Here is a 27,523-nt window from a genome sequence, read left to right as displayed (position 1 = left end):
AGAAGGTTATATATCTGAAGATGATTTCTGAACTTAAACTTATAAAAGACTAAGGAATGCAGTTTGCAAAACGTGGCTATAAAAGTTCATGAACCGATTCAAGTGAATCAAATCATCTTTGCTTCATTTGTGTCTTGTGTAGTACATGAGATTTCCTTACAATTGAAAAACTCTCTAACTAGTTCATCTTGAAATCATTTGAGCTAGTTATGGTGAAGAAGAACATGGTTGTTATGAAATGCTCATATGACTAACCATTTGGTTAGCTATTGTTGAACCAACAAGTGCATACGTTTGGGTACGGTTAACAAACCTAGAAACGTGCATTGTCAAGTGTGTATAACAAGCTAAGTTTTTGATCTAACAGTTGAGAAATATTAGCTTGAATCTAAATCAGGTTTTCATCTAACAGTGGATAGTGATTGCTTTTTTACCAAGGTAACTTAATTGCAAACCCTGATTTGAAAGACTATATAAAGGAGACATCTAATATTGTGCAAAACTAATCCCAACACCTTACGTGTGATACTAGTTTGCATGCTAGAGTCGTTTCTCCTTTAACCTTTGGTTTTCTTCTTCTAAAACCAGGTTAATGACTTAAAAACTTCATTAGGAGTGTGAAGCCAGACCGATACTACTTTTATCATAGTTGTGTGATCTGATATTGCATCTTCTATCGTACGAGTACAGTTAGATTGATTGGCTTGATATTGATATCTCTGATAGGAAAGATATAAAAAGTAGTCACAAACATCTTCGTCTCATTGTTTGTGATTCAGTAACATCTTGTTTCGCTACCATACGATTAAGATTCTTGTGAGGTGATTGATAACTCTAGGTTGTTCTTCGGGAATATAAGACCGGATTATCAATTGGTTCCTGTTCACCTTGATAATTATCAAAAGACGGAACAAAACCTTTAGGGTTTATCTGCGGGAGACAGATTGATCCTTTGATAGAATTGTCCGTGTGAGACAGATTTGTTTATTGTCAAAACCTGCGATTTTGGGTCGTAGCAACTTTTAGTGGTGGGTGAGATCAGCTAAGGGAATCAAGTGCGCAGTATCCTGCTGGGATCAGAGGCGTAGGGAGTACAACTGTACCTTGGATCAGTGGGAGACTTATTGGGGTTGAACTACAGTCCAGTCCGAAGTTAGCTTGGAGTAGGCTAGTGTCTGTAGCGGCTTAATACAATGTTTGTTCAATTTGGATTAGGTCCCGGGGTTTTTCTGTATTTTTGGTTTCCTCGTTAACAAAATTTCTGGTGTCTGCGTTATTTCTATTTTTCCGCATTATATTTGTTTATATAATTGAAATTATACAGGTTGTGCGTTTGAATCAATCAATTGGAAATCCGAGATTTGGTTGTTGATTGATATTGATTGATCCTTGCATATTGGTTTTTGGTACCATCCAAGTTATTACTTGTGTTTGATTAAAGACTCACAGATTTCTATTAGCTTGAGTAAATCGAAACAAGAGAGAGATATTAACTCCTCGATATACTTTAATCTAGATTGAGTCTAACTATCAAGTTGATTCTCTAGAAAAGTATATTGGAGTTAGTCCATACAGATTGTTAAGCGAAATATTTGGTGGTGTTGTTAGACCCCCGCTTTTTCAGCTACGACCCAAAGTCGAAGACTTAACAATAAACAAATTTTTCTCACACAAACATGTCTATCAAAGGATCAATCTGTCTCGCACAGATAAACCCTAAAAGGTTTTGTTCCGTCTTTTGATAATAATCAAGGTGAACAGGAACCAATTGATAATCCAGTCTTATATTCCCGAAGAACAGCCTAGAGTTATCAATCACCTCACAATAATCTTAATCGTATGGTAGCAAAACAAGATGTTGCGGAATCATAAACAATGAGACGAAGATGTTTGTGATTACTTTTTATATTTTTCCTATCGGAGATATCAATCTCAAGCCAATCAATCTAATTTTACTCGTACGACAGAAGATACAAGATCAGATCACATAACTACGATAAAAGTATTATTGGTCTGGCTTCACAATCCCAGTGAAGTCTTTAAGTCGTTAACCTGGTTTTAGAAGAAGAAAACCAAAGGTTAAAGAAGAACCGAATCTATCACGCAAACTAGTATCACACATAAGGTGTAGGGAATAGTTTTGCACATATACTAGAGTTCCCCTTATATGGTCTTTCAAATAATGGTTTGAAATTAAGTTACCTTGGTAACAAAGCAATCAATATCCACCGTTAGATGAAAACCTGATTTAGATTCAAGCTAATATTTCTCAACCGTTAGATCGAAAACTTAGCTTGTTACACACACTTGACAATGCACGCTTCTAGGTTTGTTAACCGCACCCAAACGTATGCACTTGTTGGTTCAACAATAGTTAACCAAATGGTTACCCATATGAGCATTCCATATCAACCACGTTCTTCTTCACCATAACTAGTTCAAATGATTTAAAATGAACTAGTTAGAGAGTTGTTCAATTGCAAGGAAATCTCATGTACTACACAAGACACAATTGAAGCAAAGATGATTTGAGTCACTTGAATCGGTTCATGAACTTTTATAGACACAGTTTTCAAACTGCCTTCCTTACTCCTTTTAAGTTTAAGTTCAGAAATCATCTTCATATATATAACCTTCTCAAGTTCGCGGACTAGGTTCGCGGACTTAAGTTACCGGGAAGAGTTTACAAACTTTAGCAGAAATTCTCGGGTATGAGAACTTTACCGGTTCGGGGACTGAGTTCGCGGACTTAGTTTCACACAAATAATTTGTCAACTCCAGCAAAAATTCTCGGGTTTGAGAACTTCCGTAGTTCGCGGACTTGGATCACGCCATTCTTCCGGTTCTCTTGAACAACAAAGTTCGCAAACTTTGGTTCAAGGAATAGGACTTAAACATAAATGTGTTTCCACAACAATGCTTATGTCCACCATTGGTTATGTAATCTAAACTCTCATTTCAATCATTGAAACATTCTTAGAGGACATTATATAGTTTTTACATCATTTCTCGTCAAAGTAATTTTCAAGATGATTGAAACATATCATGACTTTCGTCACATGGTAAAGATAAACTTGATCGAAGTGAAAAGCTTACCAACACATATTTCGAGATATAGATAGGCGAGGTATACTCGGCTCGAAATACCAAATGTGTATAATTAAAGGCTATATATATAGCATACGACTTCTTGTCTCAAAGATTAGGAGATAGAGTAGATGGACTTTTAAGTGATAGATAAGTTTAAGTCTTCACATACCTTTTTGTCGAGAAGTTACAGCGGTTCCTTGAGTAGTTCTTCTACTTGTATGATGAATCGCCATGAAGTCCTTGAGCTCAACTACACTTTCTATCCTAGCTCGAGACTTAGCTATAATAGACTAGAAATCAAGACTTATAGTTTTGATCACTAACATTGACAAACATGCATGAGATAGCAACGCATGCGAGTTCGACCGATCAATGCTCTAAAAAAAGCACATATCAACTGTGCAATCATATAGCGGAAGCTAAATGCTTTCATCAAGGAGTTTTTAAAGATACAAGATAACCCCTATAATATTCCACAGCCACACTCCCCACAAAGATTTGGCAATTAAGCACAACTTAAATTAAGAACTCTCCCCCATAAAATGTCATTCCCGAAAGAACAACAAGAGCGACCTTACTTTCACAAAAAAAGAAGGATTTATTTGGACATAAAAAATCACATACGAATATGAATTTGTATAAAAAAAATACTCAATTAAATTAACCACAAGAAAACCTATGATCAATTTAATCGGAATTGCTCAACATAAGAGAACTTAAGAAGCCGCACAGTATATACATAAAATATGGATCAGGGAAGATCAATACTGCGGAATAGACAAGGATTCATTCTATTTTCCATCACTATTTGCACAATGACATACATTAGATATAATCCTCATAAATAAAATTTCATCCTATCTTCCATCAATATTTGCATAATGACATACAATAGGCTTAAAACTTTTGTAATGTCAAAAGTTCATTCATTCTTTTATCAATACATGCATATCGACATATGAAAGACTTAACTTTTGACAAGGTATGGGAAAATCATAGTTCACGGACGCAAACACACATATCCCATAACAAATTGCAATATATAAAATCATAAAGATTAATACTGCAAAAATCATCTTCCAAACAATTTTTTTAGAATTTAAACAAATAAACCTAAAAACAATGAAGATGAAAACGTTGGACATATCTTTGTGTAATCACAATAATGGCTATTCTAAACTCTAGTTATTCTTCTAAACAAAACAAGAAATAAACTTCTCATCAGAAGATTTACTATATATTAATACCTTTTAAGAATTCTTTATCGTCCCTGAACTCCTTGTCGTCAACATCCATTGGGACAAAAGGTTCATGAAGATAGGAGTTAATATCAATAAACCTTCTTGAATGATGTCGAACCAGGGCCTTCTGAATCTTATGAGTCTTAAGCACAACAGCCTTTATCTGTTGAATCTCCTTTCGTGTCTCCTTCAATACTTCAAAAACATCAGAAAACTTCTGAGAATTTGAAGGAACAACTCTTGGCTTCCTCACATTCCTTATTTTCCTTTTCAAATTTGGATGCAAAGGAGATTTCTCTTTTTTCCTTCATGATTGATGGCTTAACAATCATATTAACATCTTTTCCATCTGAAGACATGATGCTTGGAGTATCCATAAGAATATGGGTTTGTGAGAGAAAATCACAATTTAAACTCAACAAGTAGTCTTACAAAGAGTTTCAGGGAAGGAAAAAGGAGTGTAGGGTTACGCAACCTTTAACAGGTTCGTGCATGCACAACTATGAACCCTAGACAGAGTAGAATTATCGAGAATAACCCTCCTTTATCGATAGACAGGGAATTCTAATTTTGCATCAAACAAAAGCAAAACAAAGAAAAGAAGAAAAACAAACTTTTCCTAAAGCATGAGAGGTGCACAACCTTGTCTCTTTTGATCAGGTACATGATACAAGATACACAACTCAACACCATCAAGTTGTGTTACGGTGAACAACAACCTATCCACCATGTACCTTTTGAAAGGAATCCATAGACCTATGTCTATCAAAACGATTGGACCACACTTTCTTCTTTAAAGATCTTGTTCTATCCTTGGAAACTAACTTCTTATACAAAGATAAAATCTTACATACCTCAGCGATGTTTTGAGTAAGTTTAAGATTGTTTGCTAATTGATTTGCTCTTCGTTGAAATTTGTTGACATGTCTCAATTTGTATTTGAACTTGTAACACTTTGATAGTTCATGACCTCTGAGTGAACAATACGAGCACGTCAATCTTGGATATGTTTTAGGCATCTGAGATGTGCAAGATGCTAGACACATAGTAGAACCTGAAACATTAAACACAAAGTTTCCAACAGAAAGGTCAATTTTATCTTCCAGATTGGTTGAGTTTTCTTCTGAAAGAATATCAAGATTGATGTATGTATTGCTACAATTATCAAAATCAATATTTTCACAAAGAAGTGCAACGCTTTATTTTTCGTCTTCATTAGAATCATAGTTGTCAGACATTTCATCAAGAGTTGCAGCAAGACCTTTGTTCCCAGTGTATTTCTTTCGATTTGGTTATTTGCATAATGACCAAAACCTTTACACTTAAAGCACTGAGGCATATCCTCGTCATCAGTTTCATCATTATCCCTATTTTTGGAGGAACACGATTATGTGGTTTATCTGATGACTTGGATCGATCTTTGGAGAACCGTTTACTTCTCTTCAAAGAAGATCCCTTAACTGTCTTGTGATCAAAAAGACTGACTTGTCAAGATCTTCATCTGATGAATCAGCCTCAGAAAGATCATCTTCGGAGATGTAGACACTTTTAATTTTATCAAGTAACTTAGTTTTCTTTAGTGCTTTGAAAGCAACATCCTTACTAGACTTGGACGTATGCTCATGATCAAAGGTCTTTAGCTTCCCAACCATAGTATTTCTGGACAGCGTTGCGAGATTATTTCCTTCAACGATGGCATGCTTCTTAGAATCGTACATAGATGACAGCGATCTGAGAATTTTCATCACAATGTACTTTTCAAGAATGATCTTACCCAATGCAAAAGATACATTAACAATTTCAGAAACTTTGTGATTAAATTCATCAAATGATTCTGCATCTTCCATACGAAGATTTTCCCAATCATAATTTAGGTTTTGAATCCTATCTTCTTTCTCACTGGTATTCCCTTCAAATACGGTTTCTAAGATATCCCAGGATTCTTTAGACTTTGTGCACGTAGTCACATGGTGCTGAAGATCTGGGGTAATGGCATGTATGATAGCTTTTAAGCCGTCAGAATTTTGCTTTGCAGCAAGGGTTTCTTCTGGACTATATCTACCAATATCCTTAGGTATAGATACATCGCCTTTTGTATTAAACAGAGGATCGTAGCCATTAAAAACGCGTACCCATGTTTGAAAATCACGAGCTATAATAAAAGTACGCATAGCAATTTTTCACCATAGGTAGTTTGAGCCATCGAAGACTGGTGGTACATTTATGGAGATAGAATTCCTGTCCATAGAGTCAGATCTCTACAAATACAGACTTATAAGGTGTTTAAACGTGTTTGCCTGCTCAGCCAATTGAAAAAGCGAGGGTCTAACAACCACACCCAATATTTCGCTTAGCAATCTGTATGGACTAACTCCAATATACTTTTAAGAGAATCAACTAGACAGTCAGACTCAATCTTAATAAAAGTATATCAAAGAGTTATATCTCACTTTCTCGATTCAATACTTACTCAAGCAAATAGAAATCTGCGAGTCTAATTGAATACAAGAGAAATCACTTGAACGGTACCAAACACCAATGTTCAAGGATCAATCAATTTCAATCAACAACCAAGGGTTGGATTTCCCACTTAATCGATTCAACGCACAACCTGTGATATTTCAATTATATAACAAAATATAATGTGGAAAAGAAATAACACAGACACCATAAGTTTTGTTAACGAGGAAACTGTAAATGTAGAAAAACCCCTAAACCTACTCCAGATTGAACACACACTGTATTAAACCGCTACAGACACCAACCTACAAACTAACTTCGATCTGGACTGTAGTTGAACCCCAATCAATCTCACACTGATCCAAGGTAAAGTTGTGCTCCTTATGTCTCTGATCCTAGCAGGATACTACGTACTTGATTCCCTTAGCGGATCTCACCCACAACTAAGAGTTACTACGACCCAAAGTCGAAGACTTTAATAAACAAATTTGTATCACAGAGAAAAGTCCACGGTAATAGATAAATTTGTCTCCCACAGAAATACCTACGAGTTTTTGTTCAATCTTTTAATAAATCAAGGTGAACAGGAACCAATTGATAACCCGGACTTATATTCCCGAAGAACAGCCTAGAATTATCCATCGCCTCCCAATAATCTTAATCAACTAGCGAAATAAGATATTGCGGAATCACAAACGATGAGACGAATATGTTTGTAACTCCTTTTATATCTTTCCTATTGGAGAAATCAATCTCAATCCAATCTTACGATTGTACTCAAATACGATAGAAACAACAAGATCAGATCACACAACTACAAGAAAAGTAGTATGGGTCTGGCTTCACAATCCCAATGAAGTCTTCAAGTCGTTAACCTACAGGGTCTCGATAGAAACCTAAGGTTAAAGGAGAATTGGCTCTAGATAATACAACTAGTATCACACAGGAGGTGTGGGGATTAGGTTTCCTAGTTGCTAGAGTTCTCCTTTATATAGTCTTTCAAATCAGGGATTGCAATCAATGCTAGCTTAGTAACAAAGCATTCGATATTCACCGTTAGATGAAAACCTGATTAGATTCAAGCTAATATCTTTCAACCGTTAGATTGAAACTTAGCTTGTTACACCCAAATGAAATGCACGTTTATTTAGGTTTGTGTAACCGTACCCAAACATGTACATCTAGTTGGTTCAACAGTAGTTAACTAAATGGTTAGCCATATGAGCACTTTCATATCCACCATATTATTCTTTACCACAACTAGTTCAAATGACTCAAATGAACTAGTTAGAGAGTTGTTCAATTGCTTATATCTTATAGAAGTATGCAAGACACAGTTGAAGCAAAAACGATTTGATTCACTTGAATCTATTCATGAACTTTATAGACACGATTTGCAAATATGCATTCCTTAGTTTATATAAGTTTAATTTCACGAATAATCGTTTTTAGAAAATAAGCAACTTAAGTACGCATGCTGGTACGCGGACTTAAGTACCCGGAATAAGTTTGTTTTCAGTTCACAAATTCCAACAGAAATTCACGGGATGCGAACTTCCGACAGTGCACGTACTAGTATGCGGACTTTAGTTCCGGTTTTCCTGAGCAGCAAAGTACGCATACTTTGGTTCAAGGAATAAATACTTATACACGTATGAGTTACCTCACAATTTTTATATCCAACCATGGTAATATATTCTAAACTCTCTTTTCAATCATTGAAACATTCTTAAAGGACGTTATATAATTGTTCACAAACTATTTTTTGTCAAAGCAACTTGCAAGTAATTGAAACTTAATATGACTTTCGTCACTAGTAAAGATGAACTTGGCCAAAGAGAAAGCTTACCAACACATATTTCGAGAAATAGATAAGCGAGATAAACTCGGCTCGAAATAACAAATGTGTATAATCAAAGTCTATATAGCAATACGACTTTTGTCTCAAGATAGGAGATAAAGTAGATATACTTTTGAGTAATAGACAAGTTCAAGTCTCCACATACCTTTTTAGTCGATGAAGTTCCACCAGTTCCTTGAGTAGTTCTTCATCTTTGTATGATGATCGCCATGGAGTCTAGAGCTCAACTACACTTTCTATCCTAGTCCGAGACTTAGCTATAAGTAGACTAGAAATCAAGACTTATAGTTTTGGCAACTAAACTTGAAACAAGCTTGAGATAGCAACGCTTGCGAGTTCGACCGAGCAATGCTCTAACAGATATGTTTCTCCCCCTTAGTCAATGCTTTACTCTTTCTTTAGATATAACGTTTAAACACAATTTTCCTTTCCTTAGTGATTGCAAATCACTTGTTTACTCCATATATTTCTCCCCCTTTTTGTCACAAAATGACAAGGTTCTAGCAAATAAAGGACAAACCAAAAGGATCTTACAAATCTAAAAGACTTGTAAACAACCTATAAGAGTTAAGCACGAAGGTTTCACATACCACTTTATATAACCAATATTAAAACCGAAACTACAAGTAATTTAGTTTTAATATGTTATCAAGGAAACAATTTCCTGAAGCAATTTTCCATAATAGTTTAACAAATCGACTAAGAAACTTAATTCTCTTATTGAACTGATTGCGTATGTGCAATCACTTATTTCGATAAGACCAAAATAAAGATCAGAATTAACTTTATTGCTCTCATCAGGCTCCAATAATACAGACAATAACTTAGACATTTCCCTTTAGACAAGAAAAACACTAGGTTAGTTAACTAGTTTCTCTTATCAAGGCATTTGATTAGACTTGAATAATCGAATCCTCCCATTTGATAAGTCTAACTAAGATCAGAATTAACTTAGTTTCTCTTATTCAGAATCAATTTGGACTAAACAAATGATCCCATATTTTGTTAAGCCATAAATAATACACAGAAACAAAAATAAATTGACTTGCACAATTATTTTCTTAACCGGAAGCAACTGAAACAAACATAGACATTGTAACACCGCAATCGCACAGAATTTCGTTAAGCAAAAATACTTGATACCCAACAATAAATAAGATACCAAACAATAAGTCAAATAAATTAACACAGCTTTTCTTAACCGGAAACAATTGAATGATACCCACATATCAATTGTACCGAAATTTTGTCAAGGAAAAGCAAAATATATGCAATATAAACAGGCTTTTCTTAGACAGGAAAACGATTAACTAACAAATTCGTTACCTCAAATTCTGCAGCCTCTTCTCCCCAAAAAGATGTGTCATTAAGCTAGTTCAAATAAGAACTCTCCCCCAGTATGTTGTCATCTTCTCGCAAGAACAAAAGAAAAACAACAAAAGTAACCTTTACCAGAGAAATGTTGAAACGGTTTTAATTAATGCGTGCCAATAGAAAAAGTTGAAAACCCGAAACACAAATATGTTATGCTAAACACAACTCATGTAAACATAAATTTATTCAATATATTGTGACTTTTCACATATGAGTTTCAATCGGAACACCTTATGATCCTTTGATAAATCCTACCAACATGGGCTACAACTTAATCCTGCTAAATCAAAAAGCCACACAAACCATAAGGGTTACATCATATGAGATCGAATATTAAGGTTCACGAAAACCGAAATCAGACATCTCATAAACTAAATACACATAGAAAAAATATAAACATTCATTCACAGGCTATGTAATCGGTAATTATCACAAGAAAAATAATAAAATAATAATTTTATTCATAATAATGATAGTTTTATTTAAAATAGACCTTATACAATAATTGAATTAAATCAAAACATTGATGTCTATTTTTCTCTAAATAAGAATCTTCAACTCTCTTAGAGTTTCTCGGTTTCCTTTGGAGTCGGATCAGGAGATCTCATAGGATTCCAACCATCTTCAATGATCACTAATCTTGATTCAAGACTCATAAGATTGTTATTGACTTCCTTTACTTCCTTTCGCAAATACTTTTCCATGTTTCTTATTTCACATAAAATTAGATCTAATTTTGGTGAGAGATTCTTCAGAAGATTATCAATAAGGGAAGAAATCTCTTCATGAGGAACATATTGATTAAGTTCTGGAGTATATTCTGAATCACTATCCAAAGATTCAAGATGAAGTTTCTTATTAGGAAACAATATAGTCCAGATTTTTTCAACTTTGTGAGAGTTGCAGCTAAAGGTAGGCATTCTGTCAGATCTCTATGAAATGAAATGTAAATCTCATTCTCCTATAAATAAGAGAAGAATTTCTCATAACCTTTGAGAATATTATTTCATTAATTTACATTAACCGAAATTTTATTTAATTTTTTTTTATTAATGTATTTACATACATATCCTTGTTGTTTATTTTTGAAGATAAATAACAAAGATTTATGTTTATGATAACCAAGTTAGGATATCAATTTTCGGTTGTTGAAATTTCTTCCCTTAGAAATTCCAACATTCTTACAGATTTGAGAGTCTTTTACTTTGAACTGTTAAGTTCTTTTCTCAAATCTGAGACAAGATCTTCATATCTAAAAATCACATCATTTAATTTTCCAAGTTGATTCTCTAAGGTGATTTTCGATTTGGACTCAGATCTTGCCTTTTTAAATTGACAGAGTTTGTCTCTTTGTGAGATACTAGGGCATTGTTTTTTTATAGTTCCCCCATTGTATGCATCGGAAACAGGGTCCAAATGTATTCCGATTACAACCCTTAGGTTTGATAGGTCTATCTAACCTTTTTTGCTATCAATTTTTAATATATTCACATCAAGAGTTGATGTACAAGAACAAACAAGTGTATTCCTCAACTTCGAATTCTCTACTTTTAACTTTCTGATTTCATCTTGACAATAGTTTATGTCATTGATGAGTTTAGATACTTGTTCTTTCTCGGAACATAGAGAGAGTTCGTTTTTCATAAGACGCTTGTAAAGCTTTTCTTTATCATTCAGATAACTTAGTCTGATTTGATCAAGCGATGATTTTATTCCTTTGATTTCAGATTCAAGAGACTGAATTCTTTTATCTTGACAAAGAAACTCTTGTTGAAAAGCTTTAGAAGTGAGCTCTTCTTGAGTATCTATTGTTGAAAGTATTTATGAATCATAGACTTCTGCAATAGTTGAAATATGGTCTACTATACAGTCTTGATTATCATCGTCAGGGGAATAATCAAGAGTAACAGTCTGACGAAATATGACCAAATCCTTGACATTTGTAGCATTGAGATATAATATCATCGTCATCCCATGTATCTTCAGTCTTTGGGGTAGAAATATGATTTCTTCTTGATACAGGGAGATCTCTCTTTCGATGTCTCAACAATTTATTGAATCGTTGAGTAATAAGAGATAAATTATGATTTAATTCAGCCTCATCTTCATCATATAGAGCTTCATGACCTTGGGAGTTTTCCGGACTCTGAGTCGGGCGGATTTTTAATGGCTTTGTAAGCCAAGTTTTTATCTTCCCTTTTTGACAAGCACTCCTGATCAAATATCTTTAGTTTTTCTACAAGAGAACTTCTTGATAAGAAAGAAAGATCGTTAGATTCGATGATAACATGTTTCTTAAATTCGTATCTAGATGGAAATGACCTGGGAATTTCACACACTATATCTTTTTTCAGAAATAGTCTTTCCAAGAGAGAAAGAAACGTTTACTATCTCAGAGAGTTCAATATGAAACTTTTCGAAAGTATCATTGTTATCCATTCGAAGGTTTACCCAATCATATGTGAGAGTTTAAAGTCTGGCTTCCTTTTCTGATGTGTTACCTTTCAATACGATCTGAATATTATCTCAAGCTTCCTTTGAAGTTTGGCATGTGGATACATGATGTTGCAGATCACGTCTTACAGCATGTATAATAGCATTCAAACCATCTGAATTCTGTTTAGCATATGTATTTTGTTCCCCAGTATAATCTACTAAGTGTTTAAACTCAATTTCCGAATTTTCAATTTTCAGGTGATTATATCCTTCAACGACTAATAGCCAAGTATTAAAATCGTGTTATTCAAAAAAAGCTCTCATAGCAGATTTCCACCACAGATAGTTTGTTCCGTCAAATCTTGGCGGTACGTTAACTGAAATCAATTCATGTGAACTCGAGTTCATTTCTTATAGGTTGGATCGCACCAAACATAGATTGCTAGATCTTTTCGTGTTTGCCTGCTCTGATACCAATTGAATATATGAGGGTACCTAAATACACCACAATCTTTTTGTTTTCAACCTATAAGTCATCTTACCAAGTGTGATCGTCTATAGATAAAGTCGGGACAATACAACAACTTCGGTATTCATACTTTATGTGACCATCTATGGATACGAGATCGAGACAATACGACAAACAAAGTGTGATTACTTGATAATAAATTTGGACTTAACCAAACTCTATAGGATCACTATCAAGTGATGCGGAGTTAACGTAAAGTGAAATTTACTTTAAGTATAATAAAACAATTATAATGCGGAAAGATAAAGTAAATGGCACAACAAGATTTTGTTAACGAGGAAACTGCAAATGCAGAAAAACCCTGAGACCTGGTCCAGAATTGAATACTCTCAGAATTAAGCCGATATACAAAATCTACACCAACTTCGTATAGTTGAGACCAAGCAACTATCCCTTGTTCACTTAGTTTCCTCAGTATCCATGCGCTTCCGACTTCGAAGGTCACGCACTGGTACAATTTCTTTGGATCGTATTCCATACAGCAAAAGAACAACGAATCTGTTTGGTAACAACTCTATTGATTTTTTTCAAGATAAAGATATCTCAAGTCAGACGCATAGGCTCTTCCGATTATTCTAATAATCTCTTTTGCCTTGTTAGATCCATTTATCCAATAACTACAAAAGTAATTAAGTTTGTATTCGCAATCAATTAGTATAAATCTCAAAGAGAAACTATAAAGCGATGCTGATCTCATGCAACTAATCAATCGAATAAATCCGATTCTAGTTGGATCCCAGCCGATCAAGGTTTGTGCACACAATAAGATACGAAAACGAATAAGAAATTTTCGTTAATCTTCAAATAACCTGCACAACACCACTTGAATCTCTTGTGATCAATCACGCACAGAATGGAGTCTGTTAACAATGGATTATCAAGAATGCTTTCTTGCATGGTCATTTTTCAGAACCTCCAGGCTACACTGACAAGCTCCTTCCTGATCATGTTTGCAAATTACGAAATTTTTTGTATAGATTAAAGCAAGCCTCTGGGGCATGATTTGATAGACTGAGTCGGTTTCTGATGAAATGTGGCTTTCATTATTTAAAATGTGATACTTCTCTCTTTTTTAGGGTTAATGCCTCTACAGATCTATACGTACTTATGTATGTAGATGATATCTTAGTCGTTGTTAATTTTTCATCCGCGATTCATCAACTCATTAATGACTTTGGAAGAAAATTTGTTACCAAAGACTTAGGTAAGCTTCATTTATTCTTGGACATTTTGGAAACCATGAATTTTGTAAAGATACTTCTATCTCAAGAGAAATACATTTCAACTTAATTAATCAAGACTAAAATGAATTCAGCAAAGTCATGCCCCATTCCTTTATTGACTCCACGATTGCTATTGAGGAAACTCCAGATTTTGGTGATCGTGTCCTGTGCAGAATTATTGTTGGTGCACTTCTATATGCAAGCTAATACCAGACCGAGTGTTGTTAATAAAGCTTATCAACATATCCAGTCACTAACAGAGGCCCATTTGGTATGCAGTAAAAGGGATTCTAAGACATTTACAGGGTATTATTAGTTATGGTCGACAATTCAAAAGGTATAGATCGTTGCAGATTCATGCATTTTCTGATGAAGATTGGGTTGGTGACCTAGCTGACACGCGGATACTAGTGGCATGGTCGTATTCATAGGACCAAACTTGATTTCCATGTGATCTAAAAAGATGAAAAATGTCTCGAGATCGAGTACTAGAGTTGAATACGCTTTAGTTAATGCTACTTCTGAAATTGTGTGTGTTCAATCACTTCCGTCAAAGATTCATTTTCATTCTCCAAGAGTTCCAGTCTTGTGATGCGAGAATTAGTTTGCTGCAAAGTTTTTGGAAGTTCGGTTTTTATCTACCCAAGAGCAGATATCAGACATATTCACTAAAGGCTTATCTAGTTTTAAGGTTTTCTTTTCTTCGACACAAGCTCGGTGTCACTCCTCCTCCATCGACACTGGACTTTCAAGGAAGTGTTTGAGCATAAGCCCATTCACTCATGTATAGCTGACAAGTGTCAGTTTAGGAGGTTATTTTTATTTTGTCTGAAACTTGGTAACAGATTAAATATGTTACCAATTCGAGTTGGTTGTTAATCTTGTTTAACTAGCTGTATTTCCTCCTCCTGTAATTGAAAAGAAGAATTGAGAGTAGTTGTTCAACAACGATCACACTCTCTTCGTAATCCTTCTCTTTTCTCTTGTCGGATTTCTCAATATTGTCCTTCTATAATATGTTCTTGTTACTTTGTATTCTCTTATTTTCGGTCTTAAACTCATTGTAACCTCGAATTTCCATTAATGAAAAGGTTATAATTATAATATATATATATATATAAATATCACTTTCTTAACAGGATTACCAATATGTTTTTTTTTTGCCAGTCGATTGTTGTATGGGTATTTTTGTTGGATCTTTGGATCCTTTGGAATCCCCTGGTGTAACTACGTTTTCTTCTTTAATTCAACCTGCTTTTATATATATAAAAAAAGAAAAAAAACTAGTATATAGAAATTCTCCAGAATCAAACAACAGAGACGGATAGTGAATGACACACGAATTTCTCCTCTTTCTTATGCTGCTGTGGCTAGTTTGGTCACCGAATATAGTCTACTGTTTATGTACCTGTCTATCACGTGGTGGGTGTGGAGAAGAGGAAATAAAACTCAAACTACTTATCAAATGTTAGGTACTGCGTTTGAAAAGCAAAGTTCGCTTATTAATAAATACAGTAATTGATACGTAGTTGTGGAATTTTAGCCACCTCATTATCATTCTTTGTCTGTATTGATCAGTCTTTGTTCTGAATACCCAAATTCCCCACTTTTGATATCAGCCTCACATGGGCTCCTGAGGTCGATATCTGTCCTTATTTGCATAACCTCACATGGCCTCTCTCTCTCTTCCCCTTTGGCCTTATTTACCTTTTACTGTCTGAAATCTGAAAAGGAAAAAAATCATAGTTTCATACTCGAAAATGCTAGATATACGTACGCCAAGCTTAGGCCTTACTTACGGTGTATTAGTATTAACCACATGAAACTCTTTTTGTTTCATTTGCACGTTTGGCTAATTCTAGAAGCGACTTCCATAGATTCTCTAACTTCAAACAGCAAATAACTACCCCGTAACCCTTTCCAACCACGATTAGAACAAACACCAACTAATTTTCCCATAAAAGGGTTTATTAAAAAGTTAGATTTTGATTCCCTCATTTTGAATAGCAAAAGATACAACTTGCACCATAATTGTGTCCCAGCTACAACTAATATTAAGATCAAAAGGGTTTATCCTAGGGTTTATACTGATTCTCTTCCCAAGAGAATTTCAAAAGAATAAGAGTAACTTTCTCAAGAACAATAGTGAATTAAAGCATATGGATGATATAAGATCGTGTATTATGGTGGAATCCAACCTATTTCAAGTGTGGAAAATCCATGAAATGTCAATTCTAATGGCTTCCAAATTGGGGTCTTCCACAAAAAATCCAAACAGTGTTTCATGATTTGGTGGAATGTTCCATGGAATTCATGGAAACGCTAATAAGAATAGCGTAACACGCTTTTAAGGATAGCGCGCTAAAAGACAAAAAACGTTATTAAGAATAGAGCTTAGCTCCGTTAAGAATAGCGTTTTTTTTTTATTTGTAGATTTAAAATGAGTTGTTGACAATCTAACGGCTGAGAAAAAAGATCTATTCTTAATAGCGTTTTTGCGCTTCCATCCACACAGTTCCAAGTGCTGAGGTGGCGTGGAAGTTGGATGGATTCCACCATAAGACTTGCTCTAAGTATGGAGATTCCAAGTCTAGTTCGTTCATCTCAGAAGGCAAAAAAAAATGGCGTACACACAAGAAAATCAATAAGATTGTAATGTGATGAATTGGCAACAGATAACGCAACTTGCTTTTCATCAACAACTTAGTTTTCATTAAAAGCTTCACGGCTGAAGGAAAACAAACATAGTAGTAGCAGTGACAGTAGTAAAGGGAAACTAAAAACCCCCGAATACAAGCAAAACCAAGAAAATACTAATATTTAGTAGGCATCATCGTCCATCTCACCCGGCTCTATTCTATGTGGCTAACACACCATAACTTCCCAAGGAAAACAATAAGTTCCTCTTTATATATTTACAGTCTTATACTCGCATCGTTTTTTTTTTCTTTTTAATTATATAAGAAAGAAGATGATAAAAAAAACCTAAGCGAGAAGTTTCTTCTGCGGCTATTTCAGTTTAACCAGAACTTCTTCTTAGTCTTCGCTTCTTCCTGATCTACTAGCTACACAGAACGCATGGGTTCTCTTCTCTTGTGTTGAACAAACCCTTGAAAAAAAGTCCAGTCCAAAAGCCCGGCAAAATTTACAATACTTGGGGGTAGGTTTGTTCAGGTTAGATCAGTCATGGATCTTGTTTCTCCTCCACTTGTAATCCATGGATGCCCTAGAAAAATCAAATAAAATAAAAATAATCAGCTTTGGAATCACCGTAATAACAATAAACAAAGAATTCATCGAGCAAAAAAAAAACACCAAAGAATTCATGATTCTAATGAACAATGAAAAACCCGTTGAACAGATCACCTAGAGTACGGTTCCAAAAACAAATTTACCGTAATACTCTCCTAAATTAGAGGATAATTTCTAATTAAGACTGCAAAGAAGCTTAATTAACATAATAATTTGGTTAGTACAATGAGGTTTTAAACAATAAAGATTCTGATTCAGTGATATTAACATTGGTTCTCAGAATATACAACCGGAAATCAAAAAGATAAGAGTAAATTTTAACAAGAAGTGAAAATAATCAAGAACGGAATACCTAGAAATTTTATAAACAGAGATGAGGAACTTACTTAGGACTTGTTCCGCTGTGAATCTCTTAGAAACATCTTTACAGAGCATTCTTCTTAGAAGATCTTTAGCAGAAGAAGAAACAGAATGAAAGACTCTTGTAGGAAACCTAAGATTTCCTCTTAAAACAGCTTCAAAAATCTCAGTAGCAGAATCACCATAGAAAGGAGGAATACCAGACAACATTATATACAAAATAACACCAGCACTCCAAACATCAATCTTCTTATTGTAATCCCTACCAGAAATCACTTCAGGAGCAACATAATAAGGTGTACCAACAATTCCTCTCATAACACCACCTTCATGAAAACAATCGGCAGATCCAAAATCGGCTAGTTTTAATCTGTTCCTCCTATCAAATAGAATATTATCAGGTTTAATATCTCTATGAGCAACACCACGGCGATGACAATGAGCAATTGCTTCCATTAATGGATTCATTACAGATACACAGGCTTCACTTTCACTAAAAATCCTTTTCGTTATACGTTCATAAAGATCACAACCACCATGAGCAGAAATCCCATCACATAATTCCATTACCATATGAAGATAATCATCATCTTCGTAAACATTCAAAATCTGAACAATATTAGGGTTTCCACTAACAATTTGCATAATCTTAGCTTCTTTTTCTAAACATTCTTTATCAATTGAATCTGATAATAACTTCTTTTCAATTGATTTACAAGCAAAATACTCACCGGAAACTGGAGAAAAGCACCGGTATACGGTACCAAATCTTCCCCGTCCGATTTCTTCACCGATCTGATAATCCCTTTTCAAACTCTCACTCATCTGTATATTTCTCTCTGGAGTTTTTTCTTTAGGTAAACAATTTGCAGGCCTAGTGTATATATTTATAGAAAAGAAATAAAAGAAAAGAAGGAGTGGGTTTCGGAATGTTTCCAACGAATATTCGTTTGGTAAGTTTAACCAATAATACATTACCACGTAATACTAAATAAGTTGCCGCAGTCTACATCTGGCGGTTTCTTCGCAGAGAAATATATTTAATTACTAAAACGGCCATTATTCTTGTTGGAATTTTTACTTTGAACTATGTCAGGACCGTACTAGTGGAGTGTTTACTTGTTGCGTTGCATAGTCTCCGTGAAGACCGTGACTCTGTAGTCTACAACTAGTGTAGGGTACTACTTTATGGGGCAGCTTTATTCCTCATTGCTTTTGTTTCTTAACGGAAGCCGCTGCATACCCATTAACGCACCTGTTCACAGGGCATAATCTTGTTTACACGACCGATTTGTAGGTTTTTTTCTTTTTCTTTTTTGATTAAGTAGCTGAGAAAAAAAGAACACTAAAGAAAAAGAAAAAGGATGCTATTGAGACCCTAGTTAGTAAGTCCGTGAATGATTCGTGAATGATTCGCGAATCATTCGCGAATTTTTCCGTATCACGAATTTTACCGTCTTATTCACGTACGTTTGCAACTCCGAACCCAAGTCGCGTATTATGTGGCATTTCCGGATTATTCGCGAATCGTTCACGAATTTTACGTATCCCGAATGATACGTCCGCTTAATTCGCCATAAATTCTTTAGCTTTTACTTTTCAAAGACTCCATTTTTTGGGCTTTACTGCCTCCCGAGCATACACGACCAAATATTAGACGTGTTGTAATTTTTAAGAAACAAAAACGACTGAACAAATTTGAAGGTGAAGGTGAGAGAGATCTCAAACTCACTAACCAAGCATCTAAACCACCATACGACGTCCTCTTGGATAACCAATGTTGTATATATTATTAATATCATCATATTGAGTTTATTTTTTCCTTAAATAACTCACACATGCATAAAAATTGGTCTATGACCTTATAAATACAAATTATTTGTTATATATAGATACCGAATTTTCAGAGCCGAACTCACATTTACAAATCGAATTATACACGTACGTATGCCGTTCCGAATTAATGACGAATCACGTCCCGTTGACCGAATTTTGGACCGAATTTGGATTTTACAAAACCGTATAATACTCGTACGTTTGCCGTTCCGTACGTTTGCCGAATCCCGAATTGCTAACTAGGATTGAGACTCTAAAACACCCTCCCAGTTGTACAATATCATATTAAGAGAAGCACTCTCAAATGTATCTGTACCCAAAGACTAGTTAAACAACAGAATCTCCACTTCTTGCAGCAGTAAGTCGTAACACTTGTATACTCCTTGAAAGGTTTTTTTGTTGCGCTCATTCTATACTGTCCACCAAATGGCAAAAGGGATTAAACCCCATAGCTTTCTTTTAATGAATTCCCTTTTTTTTTGCGCCATTCCCACAAAGTAAATCTTACATCGACACCAAAAACCCAATGTGTTTTGAAACTTTTAAAAAAGAAATTCCACGGCTTAGATGTCTCTTCACAATGAAGAAACAAATGACTATTTGTTTCTAGAGCTTTCTTGCACAAAATGCAGGCATTAATCACTATAGAATCAAGAGTAGGAGCAGCATTGTAACACAAACACCAAACAAAGAAAATAACCTTCATTGGAATTCTTGGATTCCAAAGACTCTTGTAGGGAAATCTAAGAAAACCTTCATCTTCTAAAGCAAAATAGTAGGATTTTACTGAGAAAGAACTTCCAGGAATCCATACTATTGTGTCATATCGATTCTCTGGTATGTCAGGGTTACTTATGAGCTGAATAAAATTTGCCACCATATCCACTTCATCATTTCTGAGCACTCTGGAGAAATTAAAGTTCCAAGCTTGATTACCCTCATTGACTTCCACCATTTCACAAATGGTTGCATATTTGTTTCTTGATATCCTATAGAGAGTAGGAAACAAATAAGCCAAATTGTAATGCCCTACCCATTTGTCCAACCAGAATAACATTCTATTGCCACTGTTAACAATCACTTTTGAATTTTGCTGCACAATTGACTTAGACTTTAAGATCCTGTTGATGGTGGTTTTTAGCTTAGGAATAAAACCGTAAAACCTTACATATGACATGACGTCACTACGACCACTAGCACATTTATTGAATCATTCAACATGCCTACGTAAAATTATCGGGGTACCTTTTCTTTTATATACGCAATATTCCACGACAGAACCCTCAATACTGACTGGCAACATCTCCGCGCTAAGGCATGCCAACCATGCCAGCCACACCCCGATGTCAGTGGAATACCATGCCAGCCACATCTCGCGCCAAGGCATGCACACCATGCCAGCTGCGCCACAGTGCAATGACATGCCATGCCAGCCACATCTCCGCGCCAAGGCATGCCAACCATGCCAGCCGCGCCACGGTGCCAATGGCATGCCATGCCAGCCACATCTCCGCGCCAAGGAATGCTAACCATACCAGCCGCGCCATGGTTCCAATGGCATCCCATGCCAGCCGCACCACTGTGCCAAAGCCATGCGGTCCTACCACCATGCCGGTGGCTTGCAAACAGAGGGTTGCAATAATCAATGGCTACCCATCCATCTGAGATACAGATCTCAGCCGAAAAAGTTCGCCACCTAATGCATGACAACTTCCGGCCCAGGGCCAAACATCACGGTATGCCAAAACCCTAATTTTGGCCGCGCCTAAAACATGCCAAATCCATGTCGTTGGCTGCCAAACGAAGGGTTGCAACAATCAACGGATACCCTTCTATCTGAGATACAGATCTCAGCCTTATAAGTTCGCCACCTAATGCATGGAAACTTCCGGCCCAAGGCCAAACATCACGGTTTATTCCCAAACCCTAATTTTGGTCGCGCCTAAAACATGCCAAAGCCATGCGGCCCCCCTAATACCATGCCGCTGTCTGCCAAACGAAGGGTTGCAACAATCAACGGCTACCCTTCAATCTGAAATACAGATCTCAGCCGTACAAGTTCGCCACCTAACGCATGGCAACTTCCGGCTCAAGGCCAAACATCACGTTTTATGCCAAAACCCTAATTTTGGCCGCGCCTAAAACATGCCAAAGCCATGCGGCCCTACCACCATGCCGCTGGCTGCCAAACGAAGGGTTGCAACAATCAACGGCTACCCTTCCATCTGAGATGCAGATCTCAGTCGGACAAGTTCCCCACCTAACACATGGAAACTTCCGGCCCAAGGCCAAACATCACGGTTTATGCCAAAACCCTAATTTTGGCCGCGCCTAAAACATGCCAAAGCTATGCGGCCCTACCACCATGCCGCTGGCTGCCAAGCGAAGGGTTGCAACAATCAACGGCCACCCTTCCTCCTGAGATGCAGATATCATCCGTACAAACTTGCCACCAAACGAATCGTGGAAATGTCTTGGCTGCGATGCTAACTCTTGGTCACAGCACCAACTTGGCTGCGATGCTAACTCTCTGGTCACGGCACCAACCTGGCTGCCTATTCTTTGGTCATGACACCAACTTTCCTACAAACGCCAAATCCTTTGGCCACGCCACACGTAGCAACATGCTACACGTTTTCCACGAAAACACTCGAGACATCAAAACATGTTATAAACTGGGGGATGCTCATCAGGGTATTAGTCTGGCGGTTTACAGCGTGCGGCGTACGCTACGCCCGTTACCGGAAAGTGACATAAGGGTGAGGAGGTTAGTAAATACAAGAAATGGTGAAACGTTTCCTTCATTATGGAAACATCAATTCCAGACGTTACCCGTTACCATTTTCTTCCATTTACTCAACCGTTTTCCACTTCTTACGAGACCAGGGTACGTTTCGTTGTGACCTGTATAAATAGGTCTCACCTATTTCCTACAAATACAAGTTTTTGGGGTCAGGAGAATACAACACTTAGAAATCACTTGTTAGCTTTCCCATCTATTAGTTTTCCACTTTCTGATACAAGTCATCAAACAACTACTCTTCCCGAATCAACTATTCTGGTCTCAACACTCTCTTCGCTTCCCTCCCTAGACCAACCCTTCTCCTTCACTTTGTGACCGAAGCAAGTTTGGAACGACCATTTCTTGGTTTAGGACGGATTTGTACAGATTGATCTCTCGAATCAAAGTACTCCCTTGCAGTACATTTTTTAGGGTTTAGACTCGTTTCTCACCCACACACACGAAATTACCGAAATCAGCAGAAACCGTTTTAACCCTCAAACAATTGGCGACCACAGTGGGAGATTAATCTATCAGTCACAATATCAATTCATGATTTCCGATTCCATCTTTCCAACACAGATATCGAGATGATGGAAGCAGACTAGCCACTGCCTCGATTATCAGACGACTCTGGAATGATTGGGGACTTAGGAATATTTGGGGACTTTTCACCGTCACGGCGTCGCCGCCCACAAAAACTCAGATTTACATCCGGGAGATCCATTTTGTTGGGAGACCCTAAAAAGCAAGTAAGTCTTGTCAGACGAGTTGCATGTTCTATTTCCTAGAATTTTCACATAATATGGTCGAAACCGACAGCCATGTTATCCCCATGTTTGCATCCCATGCTTTCTACTGAAAACACAACATTCACAACTCCATGACTCTTCTGGGGTATTTATGCCGCATATAGTCATAACCAAAAAACAACATTATTCTTAAAAAAAAAAAACGACTCATACCAAAAGAATAATCCAAAACCCTCATAGGTAACAATTATCTATCAACCCAAAAATCCAGAAAACCAAACCATATACTAGGCGTTTTGTTTGCCTTTCAAAAAAAAAAAACTAAGCAAAAGAAGTTCAGGAGACAGAAGTACATTCAAGGAAAACCATCTAGTAATGGCTTGCTCTTCTTGGAGAAAGCCTCCTTCGTGCTTTCGAGAGCCGCCCGTTTCAGCTTCAGCTCTATAGACAACCTTTCGATCTCCGCCTCCTGCTGTGCGACCTCATCCGCGGAAGGGCCTTCAGCCGTCGTGGTCTGCAACTTTTCGATCTCAGAGAAACCTTCAATAAACCATAGAACATTGAACCCATGGTCTACGCATACGTCACGATGGAATTTCCATCTTGTGACCACGTGTTCAAAAACAGTATGTCCATTCACTTTGCACATGTCGTTAATCGAAGATAAATCTTCCTCCACACGCTTGACCAGCGCAAACCGACTAGTAACCTTTTTGGTTGTGGCGATGAGTCCATACCTTTCCCATATCTTGGTATACAATGTCTCTTATTTGGCTGGCACGCTGAATCCGTCGATCAACACATAATATGGATAAGGAACTAAGTATGGAGGAGCAAAACGGCGCCTACAACCGAACCCACAACTGGCAAGGGATTCCTAACTATAATGGCGCCAGCGGTCGTTGGATCACTCTCCGCTACTTGAGCCGCAACAACATCTTCATCTTGATCGACCTCCATTTCCGGGTCGCCATGCGCAGCTGCCACGGTTGGAGACAAAGCTGTATCTCCACGATTTTCCGCCTCGGGGCCATCTTCAGGAGCGTGTTCTCCCTGCGATATCATGGTTTAGACTTTTTTTCAAAAAAAAAAAAGAGAGAAAGGAAAAAGAAGAATGCATGGAAGACTTACCGATTCATTTTCAGACTGACTAGAAGAAGACTCAGCGCTGTTGTTGGAAGAGCTATTTTCATCATCACTAGATTCCGAGCTTTCCTCCTTTTCGATCTCTTCTTCACCGCAAGAAGGCTCGTCATTATCACCCTCTGCCGCGAGGGCCGCCGATCTCTGAGGCTGAGCATTGGCACCCTCTGATGCGAGAGCCTCCATTTTCTGATTACGTGCAAGCTGGGCAAAGGCGTTCACGCCCTGGTTGAGGAATAAGGAAAGATTTTCAATAACGAAATAACTGTGCAATCCGACTGAGTGGGCAAGAAAAAGAATACATACCCGAACGTTGGAAGAACTGAAAGTCACAAGGGTCGTTGAATCTGATTGAAAACCACCCGCGCGATCTTTCTACCTTCGCTCCTTCTTTTGGGGACTGTCCGTGTCTGTGTTAGGAGATTTGCATTTGGGCAAGGAAGGATCCCTTAACAATGGATGTTTTGCTAAAATTGCAGCAGAAGTTTTACCATAGGTATTCTTCACTACGTCATTCACGAATCCATGAATGGAAAGGAACTCGTCCTACCAGAATATGTTGTACTTAGAAGTTGTCGTCGGATTTCGTGCCGAGAGCAAGAAGGGAAGACTTATACCCGGCCCAAGAGCACTAGCATCAAGAGAAGCTGGCAACAATTTTTCTGGAACGACCGACTGACGAGAGAGCGGGACCCCTTGGTCAAATCCCATATATCGATCCGCCCTATCAATGTTATAAGAGACTGCCTGACAAGACCCTCGAAAGAAAAACGGTACATAACCAGGCGTCCAACTTTGCATGAACACAACCTACCCAATGCTCGTATTCTTTTCAGAAAGCAAAAATGTATTCGGAACACAGGCAAAAGTGTCTACTTGAACTATGGAGCCATGCACCGGAGCCCATGGATGAAAGTTGATTGTGTAGGAGTTTTCAAGGAAGTCAACCAGTTTCGAGCCAAATCTTGGGCGCCTGTTTGCCCAGCGAAGTATCATAGAACCACTCCAAGACACGGGAAGTAAAGCCAGCGGTTTGGGAGCGCACTTCTCGAAATGATCCCATAACCATGCTTGAAGGAAAGCAACATGGACATATGAGTCCACTTTCATGTAGTCGTTTGAAGCACGCATGTCCGCAACCAAATGATCCAAATGTGTGTACAGAGAACCGAGAAACAAGCCGCCAATGGGGAGAACAACACCTTTCTCTAATCTGATGGCAAACTTAATGAGACCCTGTCTTATTTCCTTCTTACCAGAGTCGTCGTCAAAAATGTCCCTGGATAACCAAAGAACCAAGAATACCACGACATGAAGCATACTATTCTTTTGATCTGGCTCCGACTCATCCGGGAACCATTGAGACACCCACCAAATGTAGAAACACCTCGTCTCGTTTTCCTTCCGAACAAAACATTTTGACTTCGCAACGAGAGCAGCGTGCATTTGTTCTTCATCTTCAGACAAGGTGATATCAAGATTCCCTGTTATGGGAAGGTTCAGCAAGACAGCCACACTTTCCAAAGAGACAATCATTTCACCCCACCTGCATATGGCTGTGTGAGTGTCTGGACACCATCGAGAGACGAAAGAAACTAAGCTCGGGATATCTTTCCTGATTTTAAGCACCGCAGAAGGGGTGACAGCGCCAACGATTTGCGCTTTGATCAAATTTTCTTTTACGCAATCCTGACTTATCATGAATTGCATCCATTTGTCGAAAGAGCGCAGCTGACTCTGACAGATTCCGAAGTCAATGGAAGAAGAAGGATACTCTTGCCTTTGAAGTCAAAATCGTATTACACAACCTGGTCGAACCGACTGGGTGTCTCATTCACCCTCTGAACCGGTCAGTAGGACTGACACGAACTTAGGATGATTTCTCCTAGCTTTGGCGGACGTTGTGAAAAATTCATCATCCATGTTTGGCTTAGAGCTGCCAATATTTTTCGAAGCCGCGACAGGGATTTTCTCAGGTGATAACCTAACGAAACCTTCTTAAGCTACGTACGCTTTCAACTACAACAAAAGAGATGGATATAAAAAAATTACTATTGGAAGGAGGGTGCACGAAGATTACTTTATCAGCAATGAAGAATTCATTTCGGTTGCAAGCCACTCTATTTTCAACCACAAGTCATAATACACATAACCGAAGAAATGGAAACTAGCGAACCCTGCGTAGCCACGGAAAGCACACTCCTCACCAAAACTGTACCTCGCAGCGGAAAGTACGCGCCCCGCCAAGAAAGCATGCTCCACCGCGGAAATTATACATACGGCTACACCAAGAAAAAAGGAAACCCTAAAAGCTAGGTTTTCATGGGAAGGGAATTGGTGGCAGTCACCTTCCCGTACAGGCCTACTATTGCATAATAATTGAGGTTTTTAATGCTATTGCGGTATTCACGCTAAAATATTTCTACAAGTTCATAGAAGATATACCTATGGCTAGGGTTTGCGCCAATAAAAAAAAAGAGGAAAGAGATTGAAAGAGAAACCCTGGAGTACATACCTGGAATGCTTGCTCTCTTTATTTCTACCACTCTGCCGCTAGCACAAGGACGTGAGAACAAGGGTACAAAATAAAAGGGAGAGCAACCCCTTTTATAGGAATGACACTTTTGGAATTTCAATAAGGAAAGGATTCCCTATTTGAGCCACAAAGGGGAAAAGGCAATTGGGCCTGCAAGAACAAGTATCACGGTGCCCAACAGTCTGCGCCATCCCTTACCTCACGGTGCCCAAACAGTCCGCGCCATGCCTTGCCTCACGGTGCCCAACAGTCCGCGCCATGCCATGCTGGCACCGTGCCAAGAGTCCGCGCCATGCCAAGCAAGCGCCATACCAAGCCAACATTCTGCATGTCAACCAGCAACCTCCCATACCATTCTCACGGTCTAGACAGCAAGACCACGGGTAGGATTTACGCAAGGCCGTCAACGCAAGAATCACGGATTCTCAGAACACTCCGGAAAAAGGTTAGACGGATCTTCCTGATCATCTTTTCATGACTTGCCATTTCGATTTTGTCCTTGCCTGTCACCATCTTATGCTTACCTCGCAACAATGCTCATGTTCCGAGCTAAGCAGGGGACTTAATGTTGATGGTGGTTTTTAGCTTAGGGTTAAAATCGTAAAATCTTACATCTGACATGACATCACTACGATCACTAACATATTT

The 27,523-nt window shown here is 37.6% G+C and overlaps 1 protein-coding gene across 1 annotated transcript; it reads right to left on the bottom strand.

Moving 5' to 3' along the window:
• Positions 1–16,903: 16,903 nt before the first annotated feature.
• Positions 16,904–18,688, bottom strand: LOC113349936 (phosphoenolpyruvate carboxylase kinase 1-like). Its single transcript, XM_026593984.1, has 2 exons — positions 17,853–18,688; positions 16,904–17,440 (listed from the first exon to the last, which is right to left on the bottom strand). Exons 1-2 carry the CDS (start codon positions 18,649–18,651, stop codon positions 17,385–17,387), a joined length of 855 nt encoding a protein of 284 aa, XP_026449769.1. The 5' UTR covers positions 18,652–18,688; the 3' UTR covers positions 16,904–17,384.
• Positions 18,689–27,523: the final 8,835 nt, after the last annotated feature.

This window comes from Papaver somniferum, chromosome 2 (assembly GCF_003573695.1).
Source record: "Papaver somniferum cultivar HN1 chromosome 2, ASM357369v1, whole genome shotgun sequence".
NCBI classification, from domain to species: domain Eukaryota; kingdom Viridiplantae; phylum Streptophyta; class Magnoliopsida; order Ranunculales; family Papaveraceae; genus Papaver; species Papaver somniferum.
Note: the sequence above shows the minus strand (reverse complement) of the source record. Positions and strands in the feature narration are given on the sequence as shown.

What these genes read in the sequence shown, in the direction of transcription:
- LOC113349936 (XM_026593984.1), bottom strand. Translation starts at nt 18,651, where the DNA reads ATGAGTGAGAGTTTGAAAAGGGATTATCAGATCGGTGAAGAAATCGGA. An exon ending in CACAGCGGAACAAGTCCTAA is followed by an intron (nt 17,441 to 17,852) that starts GTAAGTTCCTCA and finishes TGATTTTTCTAG; the next exon opens with GGCATCCATGGATTACAAGT.